Here is a 24,809-nt window from a genome sequence, read left to right on the forward strand (position 1 = left end):
AGTGTAGCCCAGAAAAGGCAGAGCATGTAGTCCATTAAATGTTTTCTTTTCATAATAAATCAAGCATTTTGCTTTATAATTTTAGGACAGAAAAAGTAATACTATGATTAAAGAAAAAAGCTTTTTAAAAATGAAAAATTAATGTGTAAAAATGAGAATTCAAATTATTTTACACTTATTTATATTAATTATAATAAGTAAAATAATGTTTTATCACAACAGACTAAAAGGAAGTTTTAGCATTAAGTGTCCATGGAGATGATTTATTTGACTCATCTCTTAACTCTAAAAATCACTACTTTGTAACAGACATGGTATAAGAGTCCTTTTTATTTTGCAGGGTAGGTGGATATTGGTTGGTGGTAAGGGATCGGGAAGATTACAATGATCAGGAATTGACCTGAAATTTCTATTAATAAAGAAAAAAGACACAGAAGAGACAGGCACTAAAGTTAAGTAATTCTCCCCAGTTATTCTTTCCCTTGGAATAAATTCCAGTGCTTTATATCTATAAAATATACTGAAGAATTTTGTGATAGTAGTCTTTTCCCAATTCAGAGAAATTTAGGTCAATGGACAGTATTTTCTCAATTTTAAGTTATTCCTCATTTTCTACCACTTACCAAAATTGGTCAAGTAATTCTCTCTATGCCAGCATTAAATATATCCATATAGCGATACACCACAATGCCCAAGTGCTAAGACTTCTAGTTATGTGCCTGATGGATTTATTTTCTGGAAGTAACCTGCAAAGTTCAGATCACTCTAACAATTCTATCTGCTCCAAAAGAACATCAGGAGGGCACTGAGATACAGCAGGACTTAATTCGTCAAATCCACAAAAGGAAAACACCTTTGGAATCTCATTTATTCCCAGGTCCATAAAGCGTTTTAATAAATAGTTACATTTTGCTGAATCATTTGAAAATAAGCTGCAGACACCATGAGACTTCAGCTATAAGTATTTCAGCATGCATTTCTTGAGTAAATCCTTTCTCTCCACAACTACAATACTCAAGGAAAATTACTGATTCTCTAACATCCTGTAATAACAGTCCATGTTCAAATTTCATCAACTGCCTCCAAAAATGTCCTTTACAACCGAGTCTCGACCACTGTGACCCATGAACTCACCCTCTGGATTAAGAAAAAGCCCGAGCCCCACTGGAGGGATTGAAACTCTACAACCCCTGAATCAGGAGTATTACATTCTCCATAGCCACAACTCCTCTACTGGTTTTATTTTCTGAAATTTGTATTAATGCTACAGCAGGTTTCTATTCATATTTCAAATATCAAATGGTAACACTAAATATACTTTCTCAAACAACATAGTTCCACTGACAAAAATAACTGTTTAAACAAGATGAACGTTTATAAAAAGTACCACTTAACCCAGAGACTCCATGAGTCTACTCTATAGTTTTAGAAATTCTCCACATTCTGAGGTATTCACAACCACCTACTACCACAACTAAGGCATAAATAAAAGCACCTCTCCCTGCCTGGACTCTTCTGTGTAACATACAATCTAGCTGAAATTCCATATTCACTTGTTCAAGTTACCTAATTTGCTTATGTCATACTTTCCCTATCTGTAAAATAGGTTATGATATGGGTACCTCAATCATATTGGCTGTTTTAAAGATTGAATGAGCTAATATGTGTGCATGTACATAGTTACACACACACACACACACAAAAGCACTACAGATGCATGCACCAAAAATACCCAATAATTGATGCTATTATTATTATTACAATGCTAGGCACATAAGTTTAAAATGTCTCCTTTTCTTCAGCTCATTACATATAATCAGCACTAACAACTGAAAACATCAGATAAAACCATAACCTAGACACTCAGATAACTGAAAGGTCCTTCACTTCAATCAAAATAATGTCCCTGCTCCGCAATTTATCACGTGTAAAACTTTAGGAAGATGGGGATGGATTTTCTACGATCTGCCAGTTTCTAGAAAAGATTTGATCCCACAGAAACACATCTGAAACAAAGGTGCCCTTCTGAAAACCAATGCCTCTCACAGAGCCCCAGGGATTCCTCAAAGGAAATATATTGGGAATGAAGATTAGAAAGGCAGAAACCAGTGACCAGATGAGACTTTCACATCCAAATCGCCAAAAGATCATTTAAATATAGATATGTACGTTTTTAACTGATTTTAGGAGAACACACGCTGCGACAGCCAACAGTAAGAGAGTAAGGAAGCACGTACCTGGGATTAAATTTCGCTTCCTCCATCATCCTTTTGAAATCTTCCTTGGCTTGCATTATTTTGTTTTTCTTTTCCCTGCGTTCTTCCTCTGCCCTGGTCTTTACATACTGATCAAATACCTATCACAAAAATACACCAAGTTGGCAAGTTAGTCTTTCATGTAGGTAACTTAATTACCAAACTATGAAATCTATAAACCTATCATAGGAAAAACGTAGGTAACTCAATTATATGCACATTATCACTAGCAAGTCTCACTTTGAAGCTTCAGCTGACAGCATTACAGAAGCACACAACCCTCTGCTCAGGCTCCCAGGATAGAAAAAAGTTAAAAGCCCCTTTAATTTTTATTTTCCCCAATTACAAATTGAACATGTTTATTTAAAAAATTTCAAGCAATTTATAAATGTTTATGAAATTGCAATCCTCCAAATCCCTTCTAGAAAAACAGTATGGAATCTTTAAATTTTATTTCTGTGCTTCTCTTTAAGATGTTATTTTCATCAAAATAACCACGCTTTACATCTATTCTATACTGTTTTCCCACTTAATGGTGTACAGTCAAGGATAAACTGAATATGCACATCTATTTCCTGCCTTCTACAAACACTAAAAAAAAAAAAAAAAAAAAATCACAGTAGAGGAATTTCTTTTTTAAAGTCACAATCAGAACATGGAAACAAGAAAAAGAGGAACAGTGACTCTGGACGTTGAAAAGCAGATGGACAAGTGGTAAAGGATTTGACGAGAAAGCAGACCTTAAACCAGCAGTCAAGAAAAAAAAGGAATTAGGAACCATTTTTTTAAAGCTTAGTTTATGAATCCTCTCATGAAAAATCTGCACGATCACTGCAGATAAATTCACTGAAGAATATTTGCTGCTTCTGTTGTCCCACCACCAGCTCACTTTTTGCAGCACCAACACTGGCCTCTGCCGGGCGACTCTCTTCATCCTGTTCCTGCGCTCCTTTCTGTTTTCTTGAGGTCATCGTCTTCTCATACAGGCCAGGACTTGCAAGTCTATGTTCGTGTTCACTTTTCTTTGCATAATCCAAGGAACTATAAATTATGCCAAAGCCAACTGTCCTGCCACCACCAAAATGGGTTTTGAATCCAAATGCAAATATGGCATCTGGTGTGGTCTTACACATTTTGGCTAGTTTTCCCTGAATTTCTGTCTTGGGTACTGTTGCCTTCCCAGGGTAAAGGATGTTGATCACCATTTGTTTCCACTGAAGTAGCCTGTTGGTGATGAATGTCCTGGTCGAGATAGTTCCTGTGCTATTCACGATGGAGGGTGATTTTCAAGCAGCCAGGGAGGAAAATGAACCATTTAATCAGAGAATCTTCAACAGCTCAGGAATTGGTGGCACCAGACGCCCATGGAAGTGAGAGTGGGGGTATCTCACCACAATAAGGCTGGCTAGGACATGGTACAATCACTAGGTCCCCCTTGCCAGGTTTGGGTACCTGGGGGCAAGCACGTATTCTCTAAGGGCTGGCAAATCAGCTCTGCTGGCCAAATCTGGCCTGCTGCCTGTTTTTATACAGCCCAAGAATAGTTTCGACATTTTTTTCTTAATATATCTTTACTGATTTCAGAGAGAGGAAAGGAGAAGGAGAGAGAGAGAGAGAAACATCAATGATGAGAGAGTCATTGATCGAGCCCACAACCCGGGCATGTGCCTTGACCAGGAATCGAATCCCAATCGCCTGGATCCTAGGTCAACGCTCAACCGCTGAGCCACGCCCTGGCCAGGCAGTTTTGACATTTTTAAGTGGTTGGATAGAGAAATAGAAAATTTCATGATAAGAAAACTAAATGAAATCCAAAATTCAGTGTCCATAAAGCTTTATTTGAACAGTCATATTCCTTGCTTTACATATATCTACGGGTGCTTTCACACAACAGCAGTTACACAATTGTGACAGAGACCACATGGTCCACAGAGCCCAAGATATTATGGCTCTTTATGTTAAAAATTTGCTGATCCCCCTGGTGGGGTGGGCTCAGTTGGCTGGAGTGTCATCTCGTACACCAAAAGGCTGTAGATTAAATCCCCAGTAGGAGCGCGTACAGGAGGCAACTGGTGAATGTTTCTCGCCCCCTCCAAATCAATAAAAACAAATCCTTTTTGATTAAAAAAAAAATTGCCGATCCCTGCTCTAGAAGGTATAACAGTATCTCTGAACTTGGGAGAACATCAATTAGAAAGGAGGCATACCACACTGAGAACATAGGTAATTAAGTAAACATTTACACGCCAAATATTACAACACACATCTCCCAGGACCAAAGCAGCAGGAACTGTGAGCTCCAGCCAGATAACTGGAAGTTCTTATCCAGAATCTGGCCAGCCCCAAAATTACTTGCTCCAGGGTATCCTTAACAGACCAGGCTGAATCACCCTACAATAACAAACTCGTAGAAACTAAAAGATGACAGAAGTAGTAAAAGATCTAATTAAAGGGTTAGACAATAAAGCTGAGAAAATCATCCAGAAAGTTCAAACAGAAGACAGAGGTAGAAAAAGAAAAGAAACTGAGGACTAGCCCAGAAAGGCACAATCTGTCCCAGAAGGAAAAAAAAAAGGTTAGAAGCAAATAAAAAAAAAGTAATGCAAGAAAATCTTCCAGAATTGACAGGTATTGTTTCCACATTAAAAAAGCCAGCAAGTCCAGCACCACAGGCCTTTCCACCCGGGTACATAACCACCGGGAAATTTCACAACACTGAAGACTAAGGAAAGATCCTACACGCTCACACAGAAGGAGAAATGAACAAACAAGTCCGTATACAAAGGAACAGGTCAAAACAACACTAAAAACTAGAAGTAAAGCAATGCCTTCAAAATTCTGAAGAAAAAAATTCCCAACCTCAAATTCCTTAGCCAGCCAAACAATTTCAAATAAGACTACAATAAACACGTTTTTAAATATGTTAAGGCCTCAAATATTTATTTCCTATACACGGTCTCTCAAGAAGCTACTATAGGGATAGAATGCATTACAACAGAGTAAACCAAGAAAGAAAAGACTTATGATGTAGGGAAGAGGTCAACTCCCCCACTTGCCCTCCCCAAAAAAACCAGCCAGGTGAAGGAAATTCCCCAAGATAATGGTAAAGAGCTGTCATCCTCAAAAATGGCAGCTGTACACCAGGTGTGGACGGCAACCAGTCCAGATGGAAGCAAGTCAGAAGGCTCAGGAATATCTTCAGGAAGATTAAACTGGGGCAACACTAGTATTTTTCCTAATGTATCTCATAGAATTATCTGGCTCTTTAAATATGTACATACATGTGCATATCTCTGGAAAAGACAAAAAATGTTTCTTTAAAATACCTTAGACATCTTTCCAGGTCAGTACATATATAGCCACAAATTTCTAACAGCTACACAGAAATATCTGTAATTATCTCACCAGTCCCCTGCTAGGCATGTAGGTCACTTCCAATGCCTTCTAAATACAGCACTGCAGTAAACGAGGAAGTATTTGCATGCTGATGGGAGAGCCGTTTCCAATCCCTCTCTCCTTTCTCAGCAAATACTTTCCTACTTGTAAAAAGTTTCTTTCAGAAGTTAGAGAAAAATTCACACCCCATACCAAAGTTAGGAATCATTCTCTGAGAACATCTCACAGAAAATCAGGTGTTCCGTTACGCTTCTAAATTTCTCCTAATTATGTGTCACGCCTCCCAATACACCTGGCTTTATGGTCTCCATTTTCAGCAGTTATTTTTGTAACATTAACTCATGAACAAAATGTTATAAAAGTCATTAAGTTTTAAAAACAATTCCTAATCTAAGTTCACATGTATAGGCATAATCAAAAAAATATGTACATACTAAAGAGCTATATTGTGTAATTCTCAAGGCAGCTTCTGGGGTACTGGTAATATTCCATTTTTTCTTTTTCTTAAAACCACTTTACTGAAGTATAACTGACCTACAAAAAGTTGTACATGTTTAACTTGATGAGTCTGGAAATAAATATACATCTGTGAAACCATCACCACAAGCTATGTCATAAACACACCCATCACCTCCAAAAGGTTCCCCCTTCCCTCATTATTTTGCATGTGATGACACTTAGCATAAATTCTATCCTCAGCAGAACTTTCAGTATACAATACAGGAGTAACTAAAGGCCATATGCTGTACAGAACTCTACAACTTAGTCACCTTGAATAACTGTTTTCCTTTCCTGAGCTAGGTAACTACATGGTATGTTCACTTTGGGAAACTTCACTTATGATTTTTCAACTTTTCTATATGTATCCTTTTCTTCAAAGTATAAGTTTACAAAAATATGGGTGTGATACTGTCATATAATTTAAATATATATATATTTGGTCTTTGAACTACTGACCATTGTTCCTAAAGACCCCTGCAATTTCCTAAGTGATTTTTTTTTTCCTATTCCTGAGACAGATAAAGGTGAAAAGAATAGTCTTTTGGCCTGATCAGTGTTACTTAGTGGATAGAGCATTGGCCCTCGCACTGAAGGATCTCAGGTTCGATTCCCAGTCAAGGGCTTGTACCTGGGTAGCAGGTTTGATCCCCAGCCCAGATTGGGGCCAGTGCCGGAGGCAACCAATTGATATGTCTCTCTAATCTATGTTTCTCTCTCTCCCTCTCTCCCCTTGCCCCTCCCCTTCCACGCTAAGAAATCAATGGAGAAAATATCCTGGGGTGAGGATTCACAAGTCTTTGTTATTCATAACAAGTCCCTTTCCACCATACCTAAATTTATGTTAATGAAGTGATTTCCCGGGAAGCCTATAGATAGTCACAGGATGGGGGCTGGTTGCTAGGAACTGACCCAGTGATCAGTGAGGTGAAACATTCAGTCCACCCTCAACTTCCTGGAAGGGGGAGGGGCTAAAGCAATAATGGTCAATGATTTAATCAATGGTGCCCATGTAATACCTCCACAAAAATCCTAACCAAAGGGGTTCAGAGAGCTCCTGGGTTCATGAACACATCAGGTTCTAGGAGGACGGCATACCTCCACTCCACAGGGGCAGATCTCACCCTTTGTTTCGCATCATCTATTGTTCATCTGTACCCTTATGATATCCTTTCATTATATAATGCTCCAGTCAACAGAACCAACCATTTCCCTGAGTTCTTTCAGCAAATTAACAAACCCAAAGAGAGGGTCCTGGGAACCTCTAAAATGTAGCCAAGTTAAACAGAAGTGTGGGTAAGCTAGGGACCTATTACTTGCAATTGGTGTCTAAAGCAGGGTCACTCTTGTGGGGCTGAGACCTTAATCTCTGAGATCTGATGCCAATGCCTGGTGGACAGTGTCAGAATTCAATTTAATTGCAGGACGTCCAACTGGTGTTGGAGAACTGGTTGGGCGGGGGGGAATGTACACACTTAATGTCCAAGTATTCAGTGTGTAGAGGAATTGTTTTTACTTTTCTGTAGGTCACCATTATTTGATTCTCACATCAATATAATTCAATTTACAATTTGATACTGATTCAGTAAACAGTGCCTAAACAGTTGCCAATCATGAGTAATTATATTGGTAATGTATTACCATACTGTAACAGTCAATCTTATACAGCTATGAACAATGTACACTATGGGAAAATACTTTTATTTTAAATTTTGAAAGTTAGCATTACTTCTCCCAAACTGGAGCTTAACATCCTGCATGGAAATGGTCTGGTTATTTTGAAAACTGTCACACATTTTAATTTGTCAAAACAAATAAAAATGTTACTGATCCAAGGTAAAATGAAATGATGGGAAGAGACTTTGCTCGGGCGATGGGTGCACAATACAGTGTGTAGATGGTGCTCTGAGTTGTACACATGAAACCTGTATGGTTTTGTGAGCCAATGTTACCCCAATAAATTCTATGAAAAAAGATTAAATAAGGAAAATCGTAAATTAAATCTTACGGTAACAACTATGCAAACATCCTTTATGATGATGTAAATGTATGTCTACAGGTAACTAAAAAAGGGCAAACCTGAGAGACAGTAGTTTACCGAGGCATTTCCAATGACACTGCTAATTTTTTAAAATCAAAGCGCAAATTTCAGATATGAAGTCATCAAATGCAAGTATGTAATCTAGCACTTAACTGGCTTCTCCTTGATTTTATACTCCCAAGAGAATACGTCACACAAAGTACTGAAAAGTATACATATTAAACTCAAATGTTAACTTCTTTCTCATTTCTTACAATCCACTTGTAAGAAAAGAATTCTAAGTAGAGTTTTTATCTAAAATAGAATAATGCTGGCCCTGGCCGGTGGCTCAGTTGGTTGGAGCATCATCCTGTGCACGAGAAGGTTGTGGGTTCGAGTCCCAGTCGGGGCACGTGCCTGGGTTGCGGGTTCAACCTCCAGTCGGGGCCTGCAGGGGAAGCAACCGAAGTTTCTCTCTCACATCTATGTTTCTCTCTTTATCTCTCCCATCCTCTCTAGAATTGATAAAACATACCCTCAAGTGATTAAAAAAAATAGAATAACGCTTAATACTTTTTTGTTTTTAAGTGTAACTCTAGTAAAAAGGCAACACCATCAACTTACAAAATGTTTCCAAACTTGAGAATATGTATTTGTAATTTCACTCAGTCAGAAACTGTAACACTCAGTGCCATATATATATATATATATATATTTTAAATATATCTTTATTGATTTCAGAGAAAGGAAAGGAGAGGGAGAGAGATAGAAACATCAATGATGAGAGAGACACTGATCGAGCCCACAACCCAGGCATGTGCCCTGACCGGGAATCGAACCCGGATCGCCTGGATCCCAGGTCGACGCTCAACCGCTGAGCCACGCCCGGCCGGGCGCCATAAATATTCTTAAGTCATAAAAATTTTGAGGTCTTCAAGGATATTTAGATTAAGCATTGTTCTAGGAACTACTTAGAGCAATGCACAAGACAAAGCTCCTCCCCTCACAAAATGTATATTCTGCAGAAGGAAGAGACAGATGGTAAGATAATTTTAGACAATAGGAACTATGAAAGCTATGAAGGTAGTAAAGAAGCAAAGAGACAGGTTAGAAGGAAAAACATTCCAGGCAGAGGAAACAGAAGGTAGCAGAATGTGCCTGACTGGCCTGTTCAAGGCATAAAAAGGCCAATGTGGCTAGAATTAATAAATTTAAGAAAAGAGCTTCAAAAAGTATACAGGCATAAGTGTATGTACAAGCCTACAGGCCATAATAGTTTCATTTTATCCAAAACAAAATGGAAGCACCGAACAGATTTTAAGCAAAAGAGCACTGCCTTATTTTGTAACTTAAACTTCAAAATTAGTCTGGCTACTGTGTGGAAAAAGAACTTCACTTTGGAGGAGCAAAAATGGAAGACAGCAAGAGCAACTGGGGGCTACACAGACAACGAAAGCTGATCATGGTGGCTTGGAATAGGGTGTGAGTGGGTTAGATTTAGAGAAGTTTTTGGAGGTGGATTTCCTGATAGACTTGAAGTATACAGTGAGGACAGGTAAATAATTAAGGTTGATTTACGAATTTAAGAATTAAGGTTCTGATAGAGCCATAACTCAGGTTAGACTGAGTCCATCACACACTAATCGTTTGTGTTTTTGGTGTGTATTTTTTAAGACTACTGTGCTTGAAATGCAGATGATGCAGATATATTTGGAAAGTCATTTCTTTCTATTACAAGTACTAACATATATGTCTGGCACACTGTAAATTTCCTCTTCTCATAAGAAGTCTACAATTAGACCTACATGCAGAATGACACAAACTGTACGGAATTATTCCAACCATTAAATTATAAATATGGAAGATGGCACTACTGCTACCAAATGAAATCTTGTAGCTCAACAGCACTATAGCAAGTGATTCAATATCCTCATCGTTTTAGAGAGATCAGTGTTGGGGTAATCCAGGTAATTCAGAAATTATACAAATCGGAAGTGTGCAATGCTTTAGAGGAAGAAGCAATCACCACACGATGATATGTGTTACTGAATCATCATGGTAATAAATGGCAACAAAGCAACTCTAGATCAGCGGAAAACCGTAAGTGTCCATCATTTCTCTAAGTCTATGGCGAAAAGACATTTTAAGAGATGACACTCAGATGTGGACTTTGTGTGGAGTGTGTGAGAGACATAACCATGCCTTCAAGAATTTTCTATCCACAGCACAGATGCACTGATACAAAACGGTCAGGAAGGCTCTACACCAAAGTGCTCGGTGCTGGCTCTATCTGTTGGTTTGAACTGTAAGTGCTCTTTTTTCCCTTTTTATTCGTCTATACTTGGCTATTTTCCTACTCCAAATCGCATCATCTGTGTAATAAAAAACTTAATAAATGCATTGAAAATGAATTTTGAAACCTTCTTAGATATAACCTCAGTGTGTACGAGGCATAAGGATAAAATGTTCATGAGGCAAAGCTGCGTCCATAAGGGCAAAAATACGCAAGTCCTGAGGCAGAAGCGTCCACACGGGAAGGCTGACTGTGCTCTAAGATATGAGACTGTGTTTAAAGTACTGTGTTGGAAAAGAAAAGAGATACTTTAGTCCTTACAATTTAAACTTACACTGGCACGTGACACACGTTTCTTAAATAATGTTATTTTCCTTTTACCTGTTTCCGCTCTTTAGGGTTGAGAAGTAAGTACCGAGGATCAAAAACTATCTTGTGCAACTCCTTCTCCCACGTCGAAAATGCAGACACCTTTAACATAAAAAATGTATTGCCCTTCATAATTAAGTTGGCTTTAAAAACATAAAGGTCATATAATTTTGCTTGAAATCTACAGGACATCTGCTTAAAAAGGAGACATAATAAAAATCATCCTGAAGTTTCCATCACTAATAAATGACAAGCAGTGGGAGGTGAGCAAAAGCAAATTTCCACACTAATTGGCTCTGAACATTTCTATATTATATAGAAATAACACACACCTAATTACTCATTAACATAACCACTACTGTGTGACATTTTAAAATCAGTACATCAGAAAAAGCCTTGAAGATCTGTATTTTGCTTTCTCGTATTTGCTCCAATCTTGTGAACAATGCTGTGGTTTAAAATTGCACAATTTTACTTATTCAAACACGTCTGTAAATATAACCAAAAGGAATCCCTTCTCAATTAAGCTTCATTACTAGTAAGGTCATAAAGTGCCAGCTCTCCTTTACCAAAAGCCACTGTGGAGACAGTCAAGGAAGCATTGCATACGCCTTACCTACCCCGAGCAGTCAGCCACTCTGCAACATTAATACTCCTCTTACATTACTCACCAAGATTTAATGACCCAATAAATGTTAAATGTTATTTGTACTTAAAAGGACAGTAAATGGCATTAAGTTAAACAGTATATAATGAGCCAAGAAAATGGCTGTTTGAAAAGATACAGTAATCTGATAGGCTTCCCTTATCCCCACCCCACAACATAAGCACTAACCTTAGATTTGACCTTTTAGCAAGACATATTTATATTACTTATACAAAACAGAAATATCTCCCCCAAAGATTGTTTTCTGACCCCTCTCTCTAGCAGCATGTCCTTGAACTGCTTCATTCGGGCCTCCAGAGGGACAATGGCCCTTTCTCGGGCAGCTTTAATTTCAGCTTCCATTGCAGCTTCTTTGTCTGAATCAATGTCTTTATTATCGTCTCTCCTATAAAAAATAAAAGATAAGGCATCAACTGACAAAATATTAGTAAGAAATCTTACTAAAATCTTAAAATAAATAGAATATTCAAGACTCACTAGTGAGCAGCATATTTTTGGCAAAAACAAATTATACTGAGGGTATCAAATGAACTCTAAAGGACAGGCAACTTTCACTTTAATAATAAAGTTACAATAAGCTTCCAATGTTACAATGGCTACATTGTAAGAAAAAGTACATACTTTCACTCTCCCTGACAGTAGGTGATATACAAAATGAACTACCTTACTTAAAAAAAAGACACACACAAAAAAACACTTATCTCACATTGCAGTCAAACTCTACGTGTTAGAATTAAACAGTACAGAATATAATTTTTAGTTCTTGAAATGCTATAGGAAAAACAGTATTTTCTAAAATGTTTTATATTATAAATGCATAAAGTATTTTTAACTCTAATAAAAATTGGTATTAAGTCTTAGTAGTCTCAAATATTTATTTTGAAAATAAAATTAAAATATCTGCAAACTTGGCCAAGTGGATATGTGAGATATATATACCTTACCTACCTGACTTTTTTTTTACTCACTTTCTGGGTGATAAGTTGAGATTTAAGTTGAAGAACAGGTCCCAGAGAGCAACATAGGCCCAGGAGTAGTTAGGTGGAATTAGAACTGTTCATCAATGACTAAACTAATTCTCGTTCCTCAAAAAATGCACCTCAGGGCTAAGGGCAACCCTGCTGCTGCATGGTACTTAAGGGAGATTGTGAACATGAAATTGAGTCACCTCTCAAACATCTACACTATGAAGAAAGCCCATTCATGTGAATAATTAAAAAAAAATTAAGTAATTCAATCATAGCTGGGTGTGTTTGAGCAGATCATCCTTCTTAAATATGATCTACTAAGTATAAAAATAATGGTTCAGATTTCCTACATAAACTTAAGGGAATAGGGAAAACAGAACATCAGAAAATTCCAAAGTGAAGGTAGCCAAGGAGACTAAATGAAACTAAGGCTAACCCTCAAATAAGGTAAAGGAGAGGTAATTAACAACTTGGGGAATGAATCAAAAGCTCTAACAGAAGACATAATCCGTGACCTGCAGGAACTTAGCGAGATAGTCTGTGACCTACGATATGCACAAAACAAACAGGTAAAAGCAATTTGCCAAACAATATACCCTCTTATAATAATTTATTTAAGAACTATTTAAATAGTTAAAAAGTTAAAAGACATCCAAGAAATATAACTAATAAAAACAAATAACCTTTAGAGAATTACACGGAATGAAAATGTCACAATACAACTATCACTATCTATCTCAGTAAAAGAAATAAAGAGAAACTAAGCCAGGAAAAAGAGGCTTTTAGCTTTGTACCTAAATAGAGAAGCTCGGGCAATCCACATAAAGGACTTCTTTGACATTCTCCTGATAAAAGCAGTTAAAAACCTTACAGAGTTGTCTACAAGAACAAACAATTAAAAACAACCTAAAAGTTTAACATTGTAGGAACATCCAAAATTATGGTACATCAACAGAACGAATACAGTCATTATAATAACTAAGAAAACAAATATCTTATTCTAGATTTTTAAAAAGAGAACACAAAATCAGTTGATTACAACTAATAAAAATATTTATACATTTGGTGAAGAATTAAAAAGTCAACTGCAAAAATGAAAATAACTTACTATGGTTGATTATGAGTGACTTTCTTTAATACTTTAATTTCTTTAACGTTGTCAATAAAGACATTTTAAAAAAACATGCCCTTGATAGGGGCCGTGTTACTGGGGGGACGGGGGCATAATTTGGCTGCATTCAACCTGTCCTTTTCAGACAAGGGCTATGATAAACCAGTCCCTAATGCCTTCAAACTTTCCTTTCTGCTACTAAATAATGGTCCCATTTCCCCCCACCCCCTTACACACACAAACACCCTAGAGCCCACCCTTCCACCCCGTAATTAGTAACATTCATATTTTACCCAACTCCAGAGCACTGGCCAAGCACTCCACTTAATAGCACCCTCTTTCTCTGAGAACACTTTCTAAGCTCATGGGTTCGCTCTTCATTAGGTAAAATGACCAGACTCCAGGACTAGGGAAGTGACAAGTACGTAAAAAGAGAGAGAAGTCTGTGTCTGTATTTATAATATTCCTGAAATGCTATCTGTTGGGGTCTATTTTAGGGAAGAAATGTATTGTCTATAAAACACAGGCCCAATGAATGTCTGAAAATAACTTATCAACTAATTCCTAAAATGTCATGTGGCTTCATAATATGTATTTGAATAACCAAATCTTTTGCAAATCTAGCAACAGAAGGGACACCATTTCTACATTCTAAAGCAAAGCCTTTTAGTATCAGGCTTAAGACAGCATTCATTTCTGTCTGCTAACAACATACACATTACCTGTCCCCAATCATGAACTGACTGTGACCTAATCAGCTTTTAAAAGCTATAATCTAACTGAATTACATAAACTGTATTACTTACTTCCGTTTTTTGGCTTTAACTGGTTCATCTTCATTAAGTTCTTCCATTAATTCTTGCTCTTCTTTAACTGTAAGGTAAAATTTAATTAACCTCTGTCAGAATACAAATAAGCAAGCAACAACTGAAATATTTAAGTGTGAGTCCTTCTGCTAACCACTACCAGAATACTTTTTCTAAGAGTTATTACAAAGAAGCTGCAATTGACAGTTCACTTACTTGCACTCATAGAGAACTGCCACTTTTGGATGGACAGCATTGTCGGAGTTGGGTGCCCTGGCAAAAGTATTTCAAATATTATGATAGTTATATGCATATATTACACAATCTTCTTTAAAAAAATTACTGTTTATATAAAATATCCATCCCCTAACATGCACTCCTTTATAAAACACAAAACAAAGCATGGTAATTCTATACTTTCTCTATTAATCCCACCTTTACATTAAATATTCACTTCATTTGAAATGGATCTCTGATGCACATACTTATCAAATAAATAGACTGACTATTTGAAAACAGACTCGTAAGAACTTTTTTGGCATGATTCAATACTATGGTTACAGTTATAAAGTATTGTCAATATCACAGCTATACAATAGATATTGCTGTAGGGGGAAAAGCTGATGTCTAGTATTCTTAGCACCACATAGGATAGTTTGACTGATTTAGAAATCACTTGTAAGCAGAAAATGTTAGTACCACATACATACAATCCATGAAGACTTCTCCATCATCACAAATGACAGATATTAGGGGTTGCTTCATCTGAAGTATGTATTAAATGATTCATCTATCATGCTTCTACAGTACATGGGGGGATTCTATACAAACACAATTACATCAATACAAGAGCAAACTACCGATAAAATAGATGCCATGAAAATTATTTACAAATATTTGTCTTCATTATATATGCTGAAATGCTGTCTGACACAAGGTAGATGAAAGGCAATCTCTTCATAAGGTTTACATGCCTCTATATTCTGGGTTATGTATAAGGCTTACCTTCCCCAAATTTCATCTACTTCAAGACTAATAACAAGCTTCTGTATTTTCACAAAATCTTGTGGTTTTGTATTTTGCAAAGTTTTAGTAAACAATAAAATATTTTAAAAATACAGAGTTTTGATTTCAGAAAATATATTACTTATCACAAAAGGTGCTAAAAGGCTCACTGAAGGTCTGTTTTAGCACTACCAGTAAATATGGAACAGCATCAGTGGCACCAACACATCCTGCATTAAATGAAATCTTGACATGGACAAAATGGAAAACAACTATGCATATATATATATATATATATATATATATATCTTACAAAAAAGTAATTTAACCCAAATTCTGTTTTTTATCTCTATCACTGAACTCAAACTAGCATAGCAATCTAATTTCCATTTCTCAAATTTCTTATGTCCCTTGAAAACAAAGATTTTTTCTAAATGGCCTCACATCACCTGCTGAAATAGTAAAAGAAAGTTAACATTAGAGGATAAATTCCTCAACTGAAACTTACTTAGCTTCCTCAGCTCTTCCATTCCTCTTTTATGAGGCGGCTCCTGAATAATTTTGTCAACATCTGCCCTTCCAATGAGATCATCAGGCCGGTCCCACATAGAAAGACGGGTGGTAGGGTTATAAAAGAAGACCCGCTCGTCACCAGTCCAAACAACACACCTAAGAATTGATTCAAGCACAAGCACCTTACGTTATGGAACACATTGTACAGCAAGATCTTTTACCGCCATCCTTTCAAAAGGGATGGTGGTGGTGAAGGGAAGGACACGTCTATATTACTAATAGTTATTTATAGGGAACCAAACATGGCTTTTAAGAGCAGAAGAGAGCTGACTGGCTACGGTTAAAACAGCAGTTTCATATATTGAGAAAACCAGGAAAAGCAAAACAATTTGTGATCAGTTTAAAATGCTCAGACACTTGGTCTGGCAAACTCAAATCGAGAATGCTACATTTGAAACTATCACAAAGGATGTGTTTCATGGCAACAATAATGCAAGTAAGCAGTTCTAAAGCTAAACAACATACCATAGCACCCAACCTATTACATACTTTTTAATATTTCTTACCAAACTAGCATTACTCAAATGCAACTTTCTATGAAGCCTTTATATCTGATTATATTTGGTATAAAAAATAAAGAGAAGCCCTTCACCATGGCTGCCTCCTCCGCCTCTCCCCAGGAGAACCCTGGGCAGAACACAGTGGACAAAGACAGGAAAAGAGGCCACAAGTAAGCAGCACATACAGCTATGGCGCTGCAGCCCTCTACAGCTCGCTGGTCCTGTTAATTACAACCAGACACTCAGACAAAACAGAAAAAAACAATTATGTGAGGACTGTAAAGTTTTTTTTTAAAAAAAGGACAGAAGTATGGAGGAGTCAAAATTTAGAGAAGCAGCTGCAAGGATATAAACTTCCCATTGCTCTTCCCCCGAGCCTCTGCCTGTGGGTGGCCCCTGGTCGCACAGTGGCATGAGGCAGTAGCACAGGCAGCTGAAACTGCAATCGAAACCAGGTCTTTCAGGCCAGACAATCAAGTCAATCAACAGCTGCCAAGCCCAAGGTGACCTAGAAATTACCAAAAGCTCTCTGGTTGAAATAATCAAAGACTTTAAAGCAGCAATTATAATAATTAGGCTTCACGAGATAAAGAAAAACAAATTTGAAATGCGTGAAAAGATAGGCATTCTCAGCACAGAAGTGGAAACTGTAAAAGAAAAAGGAGAATAAGAATAGCCTGGCTGGGTGTGGCTCAGTGGTTGAGCATCAACCTAGGATCCAGGAGATCGAGGTTCGATTCCCAGTCAGGGCACATGCCCTGGTTGCGGGCTCCATCCCCAGTAGGGGGCGTGCAGGAGGCAGCCGATCAATGACTCATCATTGATGTCTCTGTCTCTCTCCCTCTCCCTTCCTCTCTCTGAAATCAATAAAGACATATTTTTTTAAAAAAAAACAGAAATGAACAGAAGTGAAATTAAATTTCTCTGGATTGGCTGAAGAGCAGAATGGTGATAACAGAGGAAACGATCAGTCAGCAAGCAGATCAATAATTACCCCATCTGAAGACCAGGGCAAATGCACACTGTCTGGGGATAAATAGAGTCTCAGAAACCTACAGGACTACACCAAAATGCCACACACACACAGGACTGGGATCCCAGAAGGAGAGTAGGACAGTGAACAGAAAAAGTTTCAAGGCATAATGGCCAAAAAAGCAGCTGCAAATCGGGTAAAGATCTAACTATTAAAAAGATGTGTGACCCCCAAACAGGGTGGTGCAACTGGAACTCTCATACACTGCTGATGGAAATTTCAAAATGGTAGGACCACTTTGGAAAGCAATTGGGCAGTTTCTTAGGAAGTTAAGCATATATACCAAACCAAATAATTCAGGCACTGCATTCCCAGTTATTTACCTAAGAGAAAACAAAATCATATACCTACACAAAGACTTATACAAGAATGTTCATAGCAGTTTTAACTGTAATTAATTTGGGCTATATCCACTTTTTGGCTACTATGAACAGGCAACTATCTAGGCATGAAAGGGCTCAATATTGGAAACAACCCACATATGCATCAATAGGTGAATGGATAAACTGTGGCATATCCAAACAAAGGCATGCTACTCAGCAATAAAAAGGAACAAGCTATTGATATAGTCAACAACATGGATGAGTCTCAAAATCATTATTGCTCAGTGAAAGAAATCACACAAGTCAGTCACGAAGGCCACATATTATATGAAATGTCCAGAATAAGCAAATCTAGACAGAAAGCAGACTAGAGCCTAGGTCTGAGGGAGTTCACAGGAAATGGAAACTGTTAATGAGCATTGGGTTTCCTTTTGGGGTAAAGCAAACATTCTAAAATTGATAATGGTTATGGCTGCACAACTCTATGAATATATTAAAAATTAAGTTGTACATTTTAAATGAATGAATTGTATGGGGTGAGAATTATCTTGATAAAGCTGTCATATTTTTAAAAAGAAACTGGGCAGAAAAAGTATATACTGTATGACTCCTGATATAAAATTCTATACAATGCAAAGTAATCTGTAATAGAAAGCAGAGAGATGCTTAGGGATGGGGAAAGAGGGAAGGAAGGACTACAAAGGGAAAAGGACACAAGAAAACTTTTGGGGATACTAGAAATGTTTATCATCTTTTTTAACATATCTTTACTGATTTCAGAGAGAGGAAAGGAGAGGGAGAGAGATAGAAGCATCAGTGATGAGAGAGTCATTGATCGGCTGCCTCCTGCATGCCCCCGACTGGGGATTGAGCCCGCAACCCGGGCATGTGCCCTGACCGGGAATCGAACCTGGATCGCCTGGATCCTAGGTCGACGATCAACCGCTTATCTTGATTATCAATGTTTATCTTGATTGTGGCAATAAACTTGAAATACGTGCAGTGTATTTTACTTCAACTATGCCTCAATGACAAATAAAAAGAGAAAATGTATAATGGACTACTAAACCAAAATCTTTTGTGGAAATAAACTACTTTTTGGTGTGTGTGTCATTAAACATAACCAAAAACTAAGGCTTACTGATTCTAAAGAATACAAAATGCTCCTTATTTTGATTCCTCTTTGCCCTTCATTTTAAAAGCAGGGGTGGGGGAGGCGAGTGTTATACCCTTTCATCCAAATATTCAATGCAGAATTCTTTTCAAGAGTTCCCATTACAATCATCCTGAGACACTTACGCCATTTTGTTAGATGTTTAACTTTATTGGGGAAGAAAACTAAGTCTAAGTTTTCCATGCAGTTTGATCCATACTAACAATGGTAACTACTTTAAGATGGAGATGCTCTTCTAACTCATGTGAGCTTCAAAATAAATAAGCATGCTAACAGTGTCAATGGTATTAGTGGTCAATATGGAGTATGAAGCTGTTAGGACACTTCAGAATTAATAGAAAAACTACGGACAAAGAATTCTTGTGTCACGAAACTGCCATGTGTTAATACGCATGATAAGGTGCTTAGGGGTGAAGTGTACCGATATGCGCAACTTTTAATGTATCAAAAAAATAAGACTGACTGGCAGATGCATTTAATGATGGACAGATAAGTCACAAAGTAAATATAAAGTATTAAATATAGAATCAGGGTAGTCAATATATAGTGTTCACTGTTCTAGAAACATCCTTTCAATGTTTCTGTACGTTTCGATTTTTTCATAATAAAATACTGAAAGTAAAATGCTTTGGAAAGAAAAATAACTATAGAAACAGCATAAAAGTAAATAAATACTCTGCCACTCTCAGTAAATATAAAACTGACTAGAAGTTCAAAGGTGAATTTTTCATAAGTTAAAACCCAACACAGACTACAGACAAAGCATGGCAAACACAGGCAGGCCACACTTTGTATGCGACTATAAAAGTAAATGCAAACTAAAGCAGTGTGATACAATTTTAGTAAGCAATGGAAAAAAATTACAATTGGTCTGTAACCTTTAAAAAAAAAAAGTAAAACTAGCCTGGCCAGTGTGGCTCAACAGTTGAGCATCGATCTAGGATACAGAAGATCAAGGTTTGATTCCCGGTGAAGGCACATGCCTCGGTTGTGGACTCGATCCCCAGTAGGGGGCGTGTAGGAGGCAGCCAATCAATGACTCCCATCATTAATGTTTCTATCTCTCTCTCCTGCTCCCTTCCTGTCTCAGAAATCAATAAAGACGTACTTAAAAAAAAAAAAAAAAAAAGGTAAAACCAATGCCATGAAATGCCAGAAAAAAAAAATCCCTACATAGGTAAGGGAAATAAAGTAACTTGAAGAGCAACATTTGAAGAGATCAAGAGATAGACTAATAAAAATTAGATTCTCCTAATGAAGTGGCATACCCTGCCTTAGCTGAACAATCTGTTTAGCTTCAAGTTAGCACTTACCCACTTTATAAGAAATAGCAAATAACTAGGGATTAAAGTCATACTGATAGTACAATCCACTGATAAAACCTGGAAAGTAATAGGGTCAAGTGATTGTTATCTTTCACATACAAGTTTCCCCTGCTATTTGACAGTAGAGTGTTCCTATGAAACCTTTTGTAAGCTGAAATTGTGTAAAACAAAGAAGCAATTATCAATAATTTTTATGGAAAAAATTTTGAGCATTCCTAGACCCAAAACTCAAGAGATGCCATGAGCAAAACACTTAATTACATCTAGTTTTACATGAAGTGTAACACCCTTATGAGCTCTCTTGGGCTTTTCTGATACCTTAGGACACAGCATGCTAACAGATGCACAAAACAAATATAGCTAAAGTACAGGTGCTCACAGACACAGTTCAAAGCTACGGCAGCTTGATGCTGAGATGCTGACTGTATCTCCTGGGAAGAGCTTGACAGGGCCACTCTAGCTGCTGGGGGTGCACCCTGCCTCTGTAAGAACTTGCTGCAAAAAACCCCCACTATTTTTGCTTTTCACCTTTTTTCATAAAAACAAAAATCCTGTTCAGATTTCTTTCGGTTAGTGAAAACAGGTACTAATGTAGGTCTTTCCTAAAAGCAAAGTGGCATAAGATGAACTTTCAAAAAGTGGGGACTACCTGTATTTAGATGGACTGTAATAGCACTAAAAACATCTAGTTGCTTTTTGATGGGTGGGAGAGGGAATGGGGATGCTTCTAAGAAAGACACAGAACCTAGAAACTTATAAATAAAAAGATCAATAAATTTGCCCTCATCAAAATATACAATTTATGTATATAAAAAAAAAATCAACAGATAAAAGAGAAATTGTAATACATGTAAAAGTCTCCCATATATCCAGAAACCTAGGAATATATTTTTTTGAATACAGACTGTTTTCATTACTTTGACTTAGGAACCAACTAACTATTTTGCATAATTATTTTTTAAATGAGCCTGTGTATCGCTTGGCCGGGCATGGTTCAGCGGTTGAGCATCGACCTGGGATCCAGGCGATTGGGGTTTGATTCCCGGTCAGGGCACATGCCCAGGTCAGGGGCGTGCAGGAGGCAGCCAATCAATGACTCTCTCATCACTGATGTTTCTCTCTCTCCCTCTCCCTCTCTCTGAAATCAATAAAGATATATTTTAAAAAAATAAAAATAAAAGTAAATGAGCCTGTGTATCAAATTGGTGAAATAACTATATAGAAAACAACTATTCCAAATGCCTTTAAAACACAATTTTACTATATATCCCTAGAGTAATATATCCTAAACATAAAAATAACAGAGAAAAAGCTTAAACTGTCTTCAGTAATAAGTTAAGTGACGCTGTTGGTACTGTTATTCTGTGACTTGTGTGTGAAAAGCAAGTGAGTAATTAGAATTAAAATAGATGTTAAGCTTTAGCAAAAATCTTATAGTGCATCTGAATGAAAGTAATGGCATACACTTATGATGTACTGTATCTTTAAATGTATGTGTCTTCCACCCTGACCAATGTGGCTCAGTTGGCTAAGCTTCATCCTGCGCACCAGAGGGCTGCCAATTCAATTTCCTAATCAGAGAACAAACCAACCCAGGTTGTGGATTTGGTCCCCAGTCAGGGTACCTACTGGAGGCAACCAGTCGATGTATCCCTCTCACACTGATGTATGTTTCTCTTTCTCCCTCCTTTTCTCTCCCTAAAAATAATCAATAAAAACATATTAAATAAGTAAATAAATGTATCTTCCATCTGTGTCTACCAAAGAGGTCACAAAATAATGACTAATTCAGTAAAGTAACAACTATCTCTAGATCCCACACTAGGCTTATAGATGCCACTTCCCACAAAAAGAAGCCAGGGCTCCTTGGAGAAAAGGTGAACCTAGGTCTGAGACAGGTGACACATGAGGTAAGCCAAGAACACTGCATAAGAGCAGAAAGCAAGGAAGGTACCCAAGACAGGGTGTGACAAAACAAAAAACCACAGGAGTCAATCTGAAGAGTCTTCACCTAACCAAAGATGAAACAACTGAACATTACTAAGGATAATAACTGCAACAGGTAGAAAAATAAAACATATTTAAATCTGTGAATCTGTAATATTCAAACCAACTAATTCTTCTGAACACTGGTATATATCCTTTCTGTCTTTCCCATGCAGTCTGTACCTCTAAATAACCAATGTTAGTAAGGGGAAGTATCTCGTAAGTATTCCAGTGAATAAATAGAAAAAATGATAGAAATACATTACCGCCACTTTCAGTCCTTAAAGATTTATTTAATGGATCTAGGCCAGGCTTTGCAAGTTCAGCACTACTGACATTTTGAGCCAAATAACTCATTCTTGTAGGGAGCTGTCCTGTGCATGGTAGGATGTTCAGAAGTATCCTTGGCCTCTACCCACTAGATATTAGATGCTATTAACTAACACCTTCCAAGTTACGACAAGTAAAAATGTCTCCAGGCATTACCAAACATCCACTGGCAAGGAGGGATGGGGGAAATCAGCAAAGTTACTCCTGGCTGAAAATCACTGATCTAGGCAACGAATAATCACAATGACTGCTAACATCACACAAACAAAGAAACACCTAGATGCAAACTGAAGGGAAGGTACATCATCACTTATGAACTAGTCTTGCCAAAGGATCAAACCTGAATCTGATCACATCTCAGTATCTGCTTGCTAGTTTGTAGGAAATTCAGAAATGGAGGACTCTCTTAATAAACAGTATCGTGGAGATGCAAATATAAAATCCAGACTGTAGAACTCTATAGAACAAACATGTTTATTTTTTCTATAACAAGGACAGAAAAGCAAGAAAAACAAGTTGGAGGGGAAGCTACAGATTATAAGTCAACTTGCTGCAGTGTGTGGATTATATATGGGTTAAATGAGCTGCAGCAGGAACAGAAGAGAAAGCACTGATGTGGGGAGATAAAGAAAAGGGAAACTAAACCAAAAAAAAAAAAAGTAGACTGACTATTCAACAATTAGATAAAAAGACACAATTTTACACAGTTCTAGAAACGTAATCACATGTACGTATATACACAAAAGCAAACTTTTAAAATGTTAAATAATAAACAGTAGATTCAGGATCTCACTGGTTCAAGTCCATACCTATGAACAGTAAACATTCATAGCACCATGATGGGAGGCAGACACCACAACAACTGAGTTTTAGGTTTCAACACCCAAAATACAACAAACAAAAACCAATATATTCAGTAGATTAAAATATATACTTGACATATACTTTTTCTTTCTACAGGATAAACCATGTAACAAAAAAGTATGGCAAATAAACAAACAAATAAATACTTCCTAATTAAACCAAGTACATACCACGGAGTACCAGGAATAGGGGTAGTAGCTACTGGCTTTGCTTTCTGGGCAGCCTTTTCTTCTTCGGTCATCTCCTCTTCTTTGGGCTCCTATAGGAAATGATATTACTCCCATTTCATTAATATCGTAAAAGTGTACTAGAATGTTATCACTGCAAATACCTCAAAGGGCAAACAATATTAAGGTCTGTTGCTAGCACAGGGAGGGGAGACTCTGAGTAGAAAGTTCCAAATCATAGCCCTCTAGACAGAGGCAAATTCCACCAGAGCAGACCCTGGCAACAGCAGGTGGTCTTATCTTACAGATTCACTAACTATCTGCTTAGGAGCAGTAATGGGGAATACAGTATACAAAATTAAAGACCTCTTCGTTTAAGGTCACTTCTCCTTTTTTGCTAACTTCCTTACTAACAACACAACTACCACTGTTCCCTCATTGAATAAAAGAGGCTTCCAAAAAGCAGAGCTCTTTTAGTGCTGTACGGAGCTCACTCCATGCCAGGACAGATGAAATATACTGACCATTCCCCAAATATGAATTTGTACTTATAATTTTAACACGTACCAGTCTGTGTAATTCAGGAGGTTGGAAATCAGGTTCAAGCTCTGGTCTAAGGCCCTTTCTTTCTAGAGGCCTTGATTTACTATAAGAAGTAATTTAATGAAACTTTCAAAGGAAAAACTGAATTAGAAACTTCAAAGAACCCTAAAATTTCAGAAATCAGATTTATAACATTTATCTAAAGCTATTTCAAATGGCTCTTCACCCAACCATCGCCACTGGCTCCCATGCTAACAGGCTGCAGCCCTTTACCTCCTTTATCTCCTTTATCGGCTCTTCTTTAGGGTCCTCCTCCTCCGTCTCCATTGGCAAAGGTTCTTCAGAAGGTTCTTTAATTGGCTCTTTAATCTTCTCTTCTAATTTTTCTATTTAAAAAGTTAAGATAATGTTACTCCATGGTTGTGATGTAATTTTCCAAAAACTTTCAGAGACTAAGCAGTTAAGATATTCCATTACTAGAAGTTACTAGCCACGAAGATAAAATGTTCTTCCTTGTAATATCACTAATTTGAATCCAATACAATGCTCAACTTCAAATACCTTGCTATGCCAATCAGGAAACTATCACTATAAAGAACCACT

At 37.3% G+C, this 24,809-nt stretch overlaps 1 protein-coding gene across 6 annotated transcripts in view; it reads right to left on the reverse strand.

Annotated features, from left to right (window-relative positions):
* Nucleotides 1-24,809, reverse strand: part of TCERG1 (transcription elongation regulator 1) — a 61,130-nt gene that overhangs the window by 14,742 nt on the left and 21,579 nt on the right. For 5 of the 6 annotated variants that reach the window (XR_015714386.1, XM_016202916.2, XM_087816285.1 and 2 more), the window contains 8 exons: nucleotides 24,480-24,592; nucleotides 23,667-23,755; nucleotides 15,897-16,057; nucleotides 14,600-14,656; nucleotides 14,384-14,450; nucleotides 11,748-11,883; nucleotides 10,844-10,933; nucleotides 2,238-2,356 (listed from right to left, as the gene is read on the reverse strand). Coding sequence is in view for 5 of the 6 variants with exons in the window: in XM_016202916.2 (XP_016058402.1) it covers nucleotides 2,238-2,356; nucleotides 10,844-10,933; nucleotides 11,748-11,883; nucleotides 14,384-14,450; nucleotides 14,600-14,656; nucleotides 15,897-16,057; nucleotides 23,667-23,755; nucleotides 24,480-24,592 (832 nt within the window). In the remaining variant the exon portion in view is untranslated. Of the gene's footprint in view, nucleotides 1-2,237; nucleotides 2,357-10,843; nucleotides 10,934-11,747; nucleotides 11,935-12,936; nucleotides 13,012-14,383; nucleotides 14,451-14,599; nucleotides 14,657-15,896; nucleotides 16,058-23,666; nucleotides 23,756-24,479; nucleotides 24,593-24,809 lie in introns of all 6 variants that reach the window. The other variant, XM_087816284.1, reaches the window with a different exon arrangement.

This window comes from Miniopterus natalensis, chromosome 4 (genome assembly GCF_054644295.1).
Source record: "Miniopterus natalensis isolate mMinNat1 chromosome 4, mMinNat1.hap1, whole genome shotgun sequence".
NCBI classification, from domain to species: domain Eukaryota; kingdom Metazoa; phylum Chordata; class Mammalia; order Chiroptera; family Miniopteridae; genus Miniopterus; species Miniopterus natalensis.